The 14577-nt window shown below is 42.6% G+C and overlaps 1 protein-coding gene across 1 annotated transcript in view; it reads left to right on the top strand.

Moving 5' to 3' along the window:
• The window catches only part of LOC147708654 (uncharacterized), a 225111-nt gene that overhangs the window by 19655 nt on the left and 190879 nt on the right, over positions 1 to 14577 (top strand). The window contains exons 8-9 of the mRNA XM_086925379.1: positions 6477 to 6548; positions 14476 to 14565. Coding sequence (XP_086781505.1) covers positions 6477 to 6548; positions 14476 to 14565 — 162 coding nt within the window. The remainder of the gene's footprint in view (positions 1 to 6476; positions 6549 to 14475; positions 14566 to 14577) is intronic.

Raw genomic sequence — 14577 nt, 5'->3', positions numbered from 1 at the left:
TTCCCCGCCCATGCTGACTCCGCCTTGCGCGGGCGTAGTCATGACGGAACGGTTCGGTCATCAGCACAGCTCAGCCGATGCTGATGACGGAACCGTTCTGTCATCAGCATCGAAGGGGTTAAGTATTGGCCTGATGAAATGTTTGTCATGTTTTGATATCAGTCCAATGCATTTTGTGGTTGTGTATATTTCTTGCTGTTCGAAATTGTTTTGGAGAGGGTTTTAAAAAAAATTCTTTTGTTTTGCTCCTTTACTGCTGCCATCATTATGGAGTGCATAAAGCTGCGCTAGATCTTGTGAGTGGTTGATTGAGGGGTAAAGTGTCAATTGCTTTGCTCAGTAATTTTTTTAAACTGTAAACCCTTGCAGTGTTCAGAGTTTGGCTTTTCTATTCTGACTTTATTATATGGCTTTTGAGAGCCCTCTTTTCAGGAGGGGCTGCCTTAGGGAACCTAAGGCCCTTCAATACATGACTGTGATGTTTCGGTGCAGAACTAAGCGCCTTTTTAATGCATTGCCAATGTTTCAACTTGGCCATGTGCCTATTGCATTGTATTGTAATTGCATTTGTATAGTGCTTACTACCCTGATGAGGTGTCAAAGCGCTTTTTCGACGAGTAGCACGCTACTCCGGGACCCATAGAGGATTAGTGTTGAATTAGTATAGTTAAACATGCAAGTACATTTTAAGTGGTGGATAGGTTAGGCAGTTATTTGGATTCGGAAGAATAGCAGAAGGATAGAAGAGGAAAAAGGGGGTTGTATTTATATAGCGCTTGTTGCCCCTGATGGGGTGTTGAAGCATGCTTCTCCGGAAACCCATAAAGGATTAGTGGTGATTTAGTATTGTGAAATATGAAAGTAATTTCAGTGGTGGATATTACTCAGTTATTTGTTGTGTGAAGGATAGCTGAGGAATATAAGGGTAAGAAAGGTTTGCATTCATATAGCACCTGTTACCCCTGATGTGGTTTTGAAGCACTTTTTTGGCAAGTGGCACCCTACTCTGGAACCCATAAGGATTAGTGTTGAAAGTTAGTATGGTGAAACAGGAAATTAATTTGAGTGGTGGATATGTTAGTCAGTTATTTGGATTGAGAAGGGCTGGGGAGGGGTTAAAAAGGGGAAAAGGTTTGCATTTATATAGCACTTGTAACCCTGATGGGGTGTTTATACGCTTTATTGCCGAGTAGCACACTATTCTAGAACCCATAAAGGATTAGTGGTGAATTAGTATAGTGGATATGAAATTTGAGCAGTGAACATGTTAGTCTGTTATTTTGATTGAAAAGGATAGTGGAGGGATAGAAGAGTGAAGGATTTTTTTTCTTCTTTTGTTTTAGGCCATAGCAGTGGGAAGAGGCTTTTGGATGAGTACAAAGGGTTTTTGGAGGGGAAGAGTCAGAGGGAAGAGTTTAGAAAGGTTTGTTTTGGGGGATCGGTATAGTAAAAGAGGTGTCAGACGATGCAAGGAGGGGTAGAGTAGGAGAGAGTCTAGAAAGAGTTATTTTGGGGATCATAGTAGTGGTATGGGGTTTGGGATAAATGGGAGAGTGGATGTAGAGGATATATTGATAGATTTATAGGGTGAGAGATAAGGTAGTGCATTGGAAAGAGTAGTAGAAAGAAGTTTGAGATGAGTCAGAAAGTTGGGCTAGAAGATATATTGAGAGAAGTGTAGGCTGGGAAATAGGGTAGTGCATTGTAAATGCTAAATTAGAAGAAAGTGATAAATATATAGATCCATAAGTACATTGAAAGTATATAGATGCATAAATTAGGTAATAATATGTAGATTAAAGCTATTGATAGAGATACAGGATGAGAAATAGGGTAGTGCATTGGAGATGCTTTTTCAGGAGAAAAGTAACAGACACACAGATCCAAGTACATGGAGGACATAGATGCACAATGGAAGTAAGTACATGCAGACCAAAGATGATTTTTTTTAACAACATAATTATTCTACATGTTTATACAAAGCAATACACAAAGATAGGTACATAACTATAGTGAACATACATGCTTATATACAGAGGGATATACTGTAAATTTCTGTTTGCTAATGGTGCTTATGTGGGTAAGACTCAATTCTTGAGTAGTTTTCTGAAGATAAGATGGTTGTGGGTGGATCTTATGTTGAGGGGTAATGAGTTCCATAGCATGGCTGCTTGAACACAGAAGGATGTGCCACCCATGTTTTTTTTCTTGTTTCTTGGGATTTTGAGGCGAGATGCCTCTTTAGAGAGGAGGTTCCTTTGTTGAAAGTGTTTGGTGATTATATTCCTGATGATAAGCGGTCCCATTCCATGTATTGCTTTGTGGGTGATACTAAGTAGCTTGAACGTGGATCTTCGGGCAACCGGTAACCAATGCAGGTCTTTCAAGGCAGGTGAGATGTGGTCTCGCAGTTTGATATGCAAGAGTAGCCTGGCAGCCGAGTTCTGAATCGGTTGTAGTCTTTTCATGGTCGTTAAAGGTGATCAGTGGTTGAGGCTATTGGCTTAATCGAGTTTCGACAGAAAAAGGGAGACAGTAGCTTGGATTTTGTGTGGTAATCCCAAATGAGGGAAAATTTGTTGCAGGGTTTTTCTAGTGACAAAGCTTGATCTTGCTAGTTTGTCCACTTGGGCATTCATCGATAGTATAGAGTCCTTGGTAATTCCTAGGTTTCTTACTTCCTTTAATACTTTAGGCGGTGATCCTAGTTCATCAGGCCAGGCGGCTATGTATTCTTCCAAGTCTTCATATACTTTTCAGACAGCACAGCTCAGAAACTGAAAGGTGTAACCTCTGCTCACTGCCAACTATAAATTATGCTGTGAGAAATGCTGAGTTATTGATATACATTGTACACAGTGCAAAATGCATATAAGCAGACGCACGGTTCTCCGTTGCATTTTTATAACAGCTATATTCATGTACAAACATAGCAAAATTCACAGCAAGATCGTCCAAACCGCACTTTATTGGCCCTTTTTTTTTTTGCAACCTGCCTAGCCCACAAGTGACAAAGAATCAAAAAGGATGAAAAAATACTTTGTTGCTAATAGTCTCTGTGTATCAATTGTTCCAACATCAGATGAGTACACAGTGTTACTTTGTGTTACTGATGCAACTACAATAAACATGTAGCTGAGTAATGTGAAATGAGGGAGCAACAAAATACTCCAAAAGAGCCCAAAAACATTAATTGCTTAAATGTGTATTGAGAGTGATGTAGCTGGGGACATTTTATTTTGCATGGCGTGCAAAAAAACAGCGAGTGCAGGTATTAGCAAATATATTATTAACTTGAGATGCCCCTTTAATTCACAGGGGCATATTTTAAAAGATGTGCGGTGTTACACCAAATTTGGCAACGCCACGTTCCAACATTTTTTAAACACAGGGATGCATCAACGCAGGCAACCTGCCGCCATGTTGCAAGGGTGCCTGCGCTGCAGAGGGGATTGTTTATGTACAGGAAGGGAGACCTTACCACACATAAAACATCAATCAATAATGGTGATGTGCTCTTTCTATATGTGTCGCAGAATGCGTTTCCACAGTTTAAAATTGCCCACTGAAAGAGCAAAAATCAAGGAGCTATGAATAATTTCTACATGTATCGCAATTCTAAGTCCAGGAATTCCTTGGCGTTCGTTTTTTAGATGAGACAAATCCTAAAACTACTGTGCTCTCAATACAAATTTGCAAAGTTTCTCAAGGGAAATGCTGCTTGACTATATGACTTTTCAGCCTTGGTTCACCCTCCTCTTCTGCATTCAAGAGGCAATGTTGGGTGCCCCTGCTTTTTGATTACGTCTCACATCACTTAGAAAAGATTTCTAGAACAACTTTCTCTCATCAAAGGTTTCTGCAACAACTTAAGACTTGGTTGTTCTACAGTACTGAATTTCCTTTGATTCCCAACATGTAGGATTCTGTTATGTGACAACCCTGAAAAAACATGACATGGTATTTAAAATGTTAACATATTTGTCTAGTGCCTATTTGCTTACTAAAGTATATAACAAAACGTAACATAACATTACATTGGATTGACATTTAGGAGACATACACTCATGGGAGCTTACAACTTAGGGGGCTTAAAAACCACATGTTCTACCTGGCCCAGGTTGCTGATAGGTATGACTGCTGCATGCTTCATGGGGGTCATATATTGCCTACGTGATGCAGCCATTATACTTCTCACATGCGCCACTGTCTCCAATAATGCTGTTTGGGCCAAAAAGGGGGGCAGCACAGACCACAGATTAGCTTGTTGGTGTGAAAAAGGCTGCTTTATTGGAAACAGGTGCACCTTACTTACAAGTTCCCTTGGCCCTCTGCCGTACAAAACAAAACCTCACTAACTATTGTCTTCCTACTTTACCCCCCACCCCCTCCCCTAAACATGTTCACCCCTGCAACAATTATAAACACAACTTGCAATTTCCTAACCTTTCTACCTAACTAGGTAAACTTCTTATGTTCTTTCATAACTGTAACTATACATCATTATACCACAACTGACCTAGGAAAAACGCCCCAAAGAAACATAGTGCACCAATCCAGTACTTGTTCCAGCGACAACACCAATACAAAATCCCCCCCCCCGATCCACCTGCTCCCAAGAAAACTACCTAGCTGAAAAAGTAATGAGCTATCCAACAACAAACCCCGCAAAAACTAGCCAGAAGCTCGTTCCCTAGGGAGGGAGGGTGGGACAAAGCTAAACTGTCCAGTGTCCTCCCTGACCGGCTGTTGTGTCACAAACACCAAAATGGTGGCTTGTGACACAAGATAACCGATTATAAAACCCCCCAAGCGCAAAACTAGCCCAACAAACCCAAAGCAAGCCCAATGGACCCCAACCAGCCCATTGGGCTCTGGCTGCCAAGCCCAAAACTAGCCCAGCCCCAAGCCCAACAAGTCCAACGCCAGCCCAATGGAGCTCAACCAGCCCAATGGGCTCTGGCAATTACTGGCCCAAAAACCCCTGGGGTGGGGGCAGGACTCCCGCTGGTAGGCCGCCTCCCCAAAGCCCTATTCTCTGATATGTCTATTCTTACTGGTCTTGCCTCCTTATAGCTGCATTGTTACATGCTGCTTACTGCACAAGGCCATTGTTTCCCTATGCTGCCTAAGTGTTGCCACTGCCACATTTCTGTTGTTGTTTGATTTATGATGGACAACACAAAGCTCTGTTTACTGGCCATCTTCAGATACCGTATTGTTTTTAGAAATTTTTTATCTGCATTTGTTTGAATTTTTATACATCTGTAAAATCTGCTTGACTCTCACATGTTTATCTCCCTTGATTTGCTTTCAGCACTTTAAATTGGCTGCTTGGAGCAAGCTCTTTTTATTAGGGAAGGATTGAAACTGCAGCTGTTTGTAGTACCTACTATTACCAATTCTTCAAAATATACATAGAGCAGATGTTGGCTTCACCCAATAGAGTACTTCTCTTACACCTCAGAGTATAGTTGTTTAGTGTATTATTCTGCTTCCTATGCAGTGTTGAGTGTTTTACATCTCAAACATGCACTATATCATGCAGTGGCAGATGGCATGGATCGTAAAAAAATGTAAATAAAAACCAGTACCCTTATCGCCCCATCCCACGTCTCTGCTCCGTATCTGTATGTTGGAACAGGAACCAGGAAGCACACCCAGGCTTCCCTGACCAATCACAATGCAGCATTGCAGCATTGTGATTAGTAAGCACCCAGGCTCCACTGACCAATCATAATTCTGCAATACAGAGTTGCGATTGGTCTGAGTGCCGTGGTTCGGCGCTCAGACAGGGACTGGTGGCCCGTCCAGGCTGTAATGCAGCCTGGACGGAAAACATGGAAAGTGCGCATGACTGTTTGGACCAGCCCGAGAATGCCAGCCAAAGCATCATGCACACTTCAGTGTGCCCACCACTCCTCCCCTGCTATGCTCTGACAGCAGAGCAGGCCCGACCACCCGCTCGCAAAGCAGCTGGAACAAATAAAATGATAGTAACATTCAGTTATTATCATTTTATTTTTCCTTTAGTCACACTGCCTTTAAAGCAGTGGGGTGGAGCTCCTCCGCCTTGGCGGAGCAGCCCCCACTGAACTCATGATACATTGAATTCTTTATCACATAAATCCATTGTATATCAAAGCAGGCTTTAAAAAAATATTTTAGTCAGGATTCAAAATGCAAGCCAAACCTAATGGCTATATCATTGTTCGTTTAGCTTCCTTAACAAAACTATATTCAAATGGGCTGAAAAAATAAACATTGCTATTAAATGTATCATTCCTAATGACTATGATGAATATCCATAGTCTGTGATCGACTTACTTCTCAGGTAGAGTATCCATGGGACTCTAGAACAAGTATAAGAGACACATTTTCTGTATTCAGGAAGGGAGTGTGGTATATGGTGGTCCCTGGTTTGGATCCTTCGGTGTTGAATGATTGACTGATGCCCTCTTTTGGTATCCTCACAGAAGCCGCTGGGATCTGCACAGGATAAAATCCAAAATAGATGTCTTGTACCTTATGGTGGCCAACCTGAAAGGGTAAGTGGAAGGGGGTGTGAGTGAATGGGGGATGCGAGTAATAACAAACTGTCACTATTGTCCTCTGCTAGTAGACCCACTATAAGCTCAATGTCATCCTTAGTCCCAGGGTCATGCCTCATAACAAAAGACCCTAGTTTCCAAAGTTATCATTTGCATGCGTCCTCAACATGGCTTCAATGCCTTTTTATTATCAAATCAAATTCAAATTTAAAAACATTATTTTTCCGAGATCATCCTCCTATCTACTAGCACATTCCCTGCAGATGTCACATTGATCCTTTCTAACCATATAGGCGTGCTTTATACTTAGGCCATGCCTCCCACTGCTCCTTGTTAGCCAACTACTACCTTTTCCTGTTTTTTCCCGTCATTTCTGGATGTAAGGTACAGTTATCCTTCTCCAAATCCTCTCTCATCTACTGCGCCTTATTCCTCACATCTTCACCGAAATGGATGTAGAATAGAACAGATTAATCAAACAGCAACTATTGGTGATGGTGACTCTGAGGTCCATTTTACCATCAAGAGAGGATATTTGTACCATAAATCTACAGAATGTTTTATTTGTAAAACCAGGCTCCTGAGCACTCAAGAGGATTTCTCAGATCTAGATTGGTCACAGAGCATTAATTGAAAGTTCTCTCTTTTGGCCTGTGATTGACACTTACAGTCCTCTTGATAGAGACAGTGCATGTACTTGTGAAAGGATACATTATCTACAATGTCAAATGGCTGTCTATTTTGAGAAAGATCAAGCAAAACGTTTTAGTGCACCCTAATGTGCCTGGGTTGTCATTGACTTGTGATCTCTAATAATACCACCACCATTTGAAGCACTGTTAAAGATGTTCTTTTTGAAAACATTACAATTGCATATGAATCAACAGTTTAAAAGATAATGAAGCATAGTGCCATAGATATAATAACCCTCCTATGACCCTATTACAGAGAGGGAGCTCTTTTCCTTTCAGTAGGTGTGCCGTGCGCAAACAAGAAAAGTGTGCCCTTTTATGAAGGGACAGCGGCGAACTTGTGGTGCAGTGGGGGTAGCACATTCAAGTGAAATACAGAGTAGCTGTTTAAACGTTGCTCCCTGTTTCACTATGCAGGTGGCAACCCACCTGCACTTTTAAGAGGGATTATATATCCCTTTGTCGAGAGCCCCTTGAAGGCGGGTGCCGTGAGGGACTGCTCCCACTTGCAAGGGGTTGACTGGGAGGGGCCCATAGGAGAGTGCACCACTGTTTTGTGGCGCACTTTCAGTGTGCCTCCTGACAGCTTCTTTGCCTTTGCCTCTGTGAACATAATCCGGCATCAGTGCAAAGATAAATAGATTCCCTCATTTGCATGGAGTCCACACCCCAATACACACGAGGGATCGCACTCTAGAGATAGCACTGCCGCTACATGTACGCCAGCACTATCGGTATTATGGAAGGAGCCGAACAAGCATCTGCAGCCCCTTATGAAATACCAAATTGGCCTGGGGGTGCACAAAGCGTGTGCGCAAGCCAGTTGCACCAAGGGGCTGCTTTATGTAACACAGCTCATGGTAGTAATACTACAAAACCGATAAATATATATATGCAGATAAGCATTTACCCCTAGATGCATCAACGTTGTCATTTGCGATTCCTTAATTGCGAAAAATAAGGAATCGCAATTAAGGATTCGCAAATGGCAATGCATCATTAAATTCGCAATTTTATTGGAATTCGGTAAAAATCGCAATTTTTACCGAATTCCAATAAAATTGCGATTTCCAAATAGCGAATCCGATATTCCCATTCATTCCTATGGGCTGAAATGCCCATAGGAATGAATGGGAATTGCGAATTCGCAATTTCGAAACGGAATGCATCAAAGCCTTTCAAGGGTGGAGAGGGGGGTCCAAAGGACCCCCCCCTGCACTCATGAAATGCACTTTTACATGTGAGTTACATACACACATGTCCTAAGGACATGTGTGCCTGTAACGTACACGTTTAAAAAATGCATTTTCATGCGTTTTTAAACATTTTTGCAAATTACCACGAAGTTCAACTTCGTGGTAATTTGCATTTGCAATTTTGGAAATCGCAAATGTTTTTGGGATGATGCATTGCTGTTAAGGAATCGCAAATGTGCGATTCCTTAACAGCAATCGCATTTTTTTGGAACTCGCAGAAAAAGCGATTTCCAAAAAATGCTTGATGCATCCCAGTAACCAATTTAGGAAGTGCAAAAGGCCGATTTATGCGAATCGCACCGTTTGCACTTCCTAAAACGGTTGATGCATCTGGGCATTAGTTTCTTACAATTGAATTAAGCTGCTAATTTAAGTTAAAAAACACAGAGTAGTCAAATTCAGAAAGCATGGAACACAGCAAAGACCTGAGGTTGACTGAACATCACAAACGAAATATAAGTATTTATTGCAAAGGCCCCAAGTGTTTAACAATGACAAATTCTGATTGAGCATATATAAGTAAAGTATTAACAATTGTGAAGGAGAAAGAACTGTATCTTTGCCCCAAAACTAAGGTAAAATGTGGCTAGGAGGTATATGGGAGGACTATTGAGGGGAACAGGAGGGAAGGAAAGAAAAGGATAGAATAGGTGTGAACAGGGCTTTAAGTGGGACGAAAAAGCTGGGGGTCTCTCATAGGGGCGTGATTGCCGTAATTAAGGGCGTGGCTTAAAACACTTAAGCTAAAAATCTGTGCTCAGCATAGTGTGCTGCCCCACTGGTATTTTGCTGCTTCTGTCCATTCATCCAGATATATAACACAACAAGTAGCATTACACCTACAACAAGCCATGACTATTGACATTGTCAATGCTTGTAAATTGCATAAGATAAATCACCAACAACGATGACTTTGTTGTATATAATATTGAAAATGCTACTGATCTTGTGGGTGAGGTTGTGGCGTAAGTCTAGAACTGCCGACTTTAGAGCTGAGAAAGTGAGTTCGAGCCTTACGTTGGCACAGTATCCTCTGATTCAACTAATGAATATGTCCTTGTGTAATGTAACTGGTACTCATATAAAGCACTCCACGTTTGTGCTGTATACAACTGAAAACTTAGTTTCCTTGAAGTTACATCAAAAGCAGTGATGGCTAGTACTATTGCAGAGTTAAGTTATTATTTTTTTTCACCCTGAGGGTCAAAATGGAGAGCCCGATTGGGACGCGTCTTGGCACTTGCTTTTAAGAACTGCCAGTGCTGAGCACTAGCAGGACCCAGCCCACTTAAAGCCCTGGGTGTGAAGGAGGGTGGGAGGAGTGATGTAGGAAGGCCGGGCAGTGGGGAAAAGAATGGGTGGCAAGATCTTGTGGTAGCACAGGCATCTCACTAGCGTCTGTGGGCAACCAGCGCAAGGATGTATTATCCTACAGTGGAAATCTGGGACACATCAGATTAGGCGGAAACACCTAAGGAATATTATACAACATGTAAAGCATTATCGGCGACCCTGCCATAAGAATTCACACAGGTGGCGTGTCCCAAATGCAACAGCTTCAATGAAGATGATTTACATATGTTTGTCACATGTGCGGCGATAAAGACTTTCTGGGACACCATAAGTACATGTCTGTCAGCGGTACTCGCCCAGCAGATTGAGGTAAACCCTGAACTAGTTATGTTGGGAATATTGGATCTACAAGGTAAGGGCTTGGATGATAAAGCAAAATTTGTTTTCTATGCTATATTGCTGGCCCGGAGAGAGATATGCAGAATTTGGGTGTCGGCAGACCCTCTGACAGAATTGAACTGGTTAAGAGCATTGAGTGCCATTGCTAGGTTGGATATTGTGGATAGGCAAAAGAACAGATATAGATTTAGGACTCCTTTCCGGTCATATTTTGGGTGAAGGGTTGGGTAGTTAGGGCAAAGGTGTGTGAAGTCCTATGATTAAGCCTTCTCAGATCTCGGCGGGTATAAGGCTTGAGGAAGTCCGGTCAAGGTGGTATACTTCCTCCTAAGAGCTAAGAAACCCCTTCATATGAGATAAATTTCCCTAGGGCGACACCGCAAAAGCAGGGGTGAGGAGTTGTCAAATAAGGACAAAAAAAAAAAGAATTCACACAGAATTCAAAAGAAAATTATTAACTGAAGATGAGCAGCAGATCTCAGAAAACAGAGCACATCTGAGTCCAACACTTCAAGTGAAATATCTCTCTCTCTCACTATATATATATATATATATATATATATATATATATATATATATATATATATATATATATATATATATATATATATATATATATATATATATATATATATATATATATATATTAAATTAAAAAAGGTTGCCCCTGTGAAAGAATCCTCACGCAAATTTTCTTATTTCCTTTTTATTGGACTCCATCTGCTGGTAAACTGCAGCGTAATAATTATAAATAGTAATAGGGGCATTTATATAGCGCTGGGTTTTTACGTGCACCGGCGTGTCCCTGCGCTTCGACCGCTGCAAAACCCTTCCTGGCTTCCCTGGGAGATGGTCCCTTAATGGGTATCTCCAGGGTGAGACCAGGCATCCCCGGCGGTCTGATGGGGCCGTTAGTGAAGATGAGGCAAGCTAGTGCCCAGAGTTGCCGAGTGTGATCGCTGATCAGAGTGGGCACCGAGGCGAGAGAATTATCGAGTCCGCTGACCCTGGTCCAGAAACCTGCCGCGTCGGGAATCGAACCCTGGTCCCGGGCCGTCCTCTGCTCTCGGGTCTGCCGCCTCTAACCAGTGAGCCACACTACTTTTAAAGTTCTTCTGCACAAACTCCAGACGCGTTTCAAGAACTCCTGTTCTCTTTTTCAATGGTTGTGTGCTGACTGCTAGAGTTGGTTCTTGCTCCTTTGCACTATATTGGTTCTAAGGTCCTGCCCTTGTCATAACCTGTCAGTGACATAACGCAAAATGAAGGGCCCCTGCAGAATCTGATGAAGGGCCCCTGAGTCTCCCTGATCCACCAATATTAATTGCTCTTTGGCTGAATGGAGGAAGACAGAAAGCCTGGGGCCTCCTGCACCACATGGGCTGTAGGGGCCTGTGTTTTGGCCCTGGCTGTGGCTGAGAATGAATGAACGTAGGAGTACACGTATGATGTCCACACTACAAAAAACTGATCTCTTCGAGAAATTACTCCACACAGGTTCATGCAAATCTCACAACACTAATGATGCTCAGCAGTCAGCTCAGTGGTGGCCAACCAAATAAACCTTACTCGCTATGGCCACTAAATGAGGACTGTAAGTTGTCCGGAGGACACCCAAATCACTCCTGGAGCCTTTGATCTCCACTTCCTGACTTCTAGCACATTAACTCTCGTCCAGAGACGCGTGCTCATTTCACTTTCCCTTCGTTTTAATTTCTTTCTCTTTAAAAAAGAACGACCTACTGTTCACCTTTGAACTTTATAATGGAGATATTTTGAAAACAATTACCATCCATTGCCACAAGATTTCCTAGTTTCCAAAAAGTTGGGAATTGAGAGACGAAAACATCTGTAAGTTATGTTTTCACGACCCTTTCAATTATGGTTTCACAGCCTTTTGTCAGCCTCTTCACTCCCAAAAAACATCAGATCACATTCCCCAAATTTAGTGGGCACTTTTGTAAAAAGTACAGCCTTTTTACAAAACTGCAGATTTTGCAACTTTTTTGCAAAATGCAAAATCCTGGAGGGTCTGGTTGAGTATTTCAAAAGTTTATAAACTTCAAATATTCTTTCAGCAAGGGAGCAAAAGCCTCTGACCCATCCTTTACATAGAGTAATATTTACAATGCATATTTTACAAGATAGTCTTCCTATTAGAGGTCACTTCAGGAAGAACATTTGAAGAGATTGATTTTTTTTTTTTTTGTAAAACAATTTTTATTGCAGAGTTTGATGTCAATATTACAACATATTTGCAGTATTGCGTTGCGGGGCCTTAGACCCTTAGACACCATCCGATCATCATGTACACAGCCGTACCTCCCACATCCCGGAGGTCGGGCGGCGTTTCACATATTAGTAGTACCTTGCTAATCCCAATGGGTAGCGCAGTCAACTCAGTTGGCCTCCCGCTCTCTGCTTTTAGTTTTTCACCCCTCTCCCCCCCAAGAACCCTGAGTTCCTTAACATGTCTTTCATGGCTACTGAGAATCCTCCCCCCCCCCTTCCCCCGCTCCCCCCCCCCCCTGGTGTCTGTACCCGTGTCTGGTGTCGGAAGATCTCGTAGTGATGGAAGTGCTAGGAGTCTTAAGTCGAAAAGAAAAAAGTGGTTGTGTGTCTGGTGCAGGTGTTGGGCCCAGGATCGCCTCCCCTAGGGTCCCTGATTCTACGCCTCCCCCTCCTCTTCGCTCTCCACTGCGCTATCTCTGAGAGCCTGAACCAGGATTTCCCACGCCATGCCCGCGTCTTGAGCATTCTCATCTGAACTACGACGGACCAGTTGGTACCTAATCGTGCTCTCCGCCGCTGCCCATTTCAGGAACTCGTTCAGCCACCGTTTGTGTGTCTGCGCTGCCCTTGCTTTCCACCCCCTGGTCAGCTCTCTCTTCGCAATAAGTAATCCCATGTCTATGAATTTGCTTGACAGTTTATTCTTGCGTGTGTGCGGAAACCAGTGTAGAATCGCCACTGCACCGTCATACTGTAGTTCTCTGTCTGCTACCTCGTTCAGGGTGTCACCCACCTCCCTCCAGTAGGTTTGCAAGTGAGGACAGTCTCTCAGCATATGTAGGAGGTCCGCGCGTAGTTGCGCACATCTAGGGCACGCTGCGTCCTCTGCGCCAAAATACGTTGCTATTTTGAGCGGGGTGAGGTAGGCCCTATGGATAATGTAAAGATGTATTAATTGGAAGCGGGCGTTTCTGGTGCTGTTCTTGGCTCTCCGAACCAGTTGGGACCGCGTTGTGTCTGGGATTTCTTTCTGCAGTTCTGCCTCCCAATGAGTTTTAAGGCGCGTGAGGGGTTGTATATTTTCTGTATGCATTCTGGAGTAAAGGCACGTAACCGCCTTGAATGTCCCCGCCGCCATCATCGTATATTGACATGCTAAGGTGGTCTTGGGTTCTAACAGTCCCTCCCCCCAGTGTGCCTGGATAGCTCTCACTATGGCTGCATGCAATAAATAGTCCCCTCTGTGGAGGTCGTACCGCTCCTGCAAGGCCCGGTAGGGTGTTAGTACCCCGTCGTCAAAGAGGTCTCCCACCATTTGTAGGCCAGCCTCCTCCCAAAGTTGGAGTCTCGACCAGTCTCCACCGTGCGGTAATGCTGTTATCATGCCTGTCGGGATCTTTTTGAAGAGATTGATAAGTGACAAAATCAGAAACACAAATAGAGTGTGGACAGACTATTGTGTCAAAAATATCGAGGACAAGAATATCGAGTAGGTAAGTGCAACTAGGTAAATGTAAATTTACTATTCTTAACTCCAGATCTACTTACCTTGAAGATTTATAGATATATCGTCAAGGTACATATATGAGAAGTTATATGGAGCAAAACTTTACTTACCCTTAGAAACTGACGTACATGATATTCTTGTCCTCTATATTTTTGACATGATATTCTGTCCCACAATATTTGTGTTTCCGATATTTTGTCCAAATACCGAAGAGACGCGAGCACTTTCTAGGGTCAGGCGTGTACAAAGAAGTGCCATATGAACATAACTCCATGTATAGGTACTGTAGTGATATCTACATCTTAAAGGAGTGTAGGTGTTAGAATATTAATAAGTCATCTAAATTAAATTTTATATACTTAATTATCAATATTTTATTTAATAGTTTTTCTACAATATTATGGTAGCGCAATATTAAAATTGTTATATTCTGACAAACAAAGTTAAGGGTGTTTATTTGTGGGCATAGAGGAAGTGTGGGTCTCATTACTAAAGGCTGGGCTTGACCTTGATCTTGTCTGAAATCCTTTTTGTCTTCTTGTCAGTTTCCTGTATTGCCTTCTGGAACCATCATGAGACAGAGAAGCTTCTCACTGTTATACAACCCCACACACCATATTGCTGGGAGAAGATTGGTAAGATGAAGG

Source organism: Lissotriton vulgaris, chromosome 6 (genome assembly GCF_964263255.1).
Source record: "Lissotriton vulgaris chromosome 6, aLisVul1.2, whole genome shotgun sequence".
In the NCBI taxonomy this organism is placed as follows: Eukaryota; Metazoa; Chordata; class Amphibia; order Caudata; family Salamandridae; genus Lissotriton; species Lissotriton vulgaris.
This window is presented reverse-complemented; position numbering and strand designations above follow the sequence as displayed.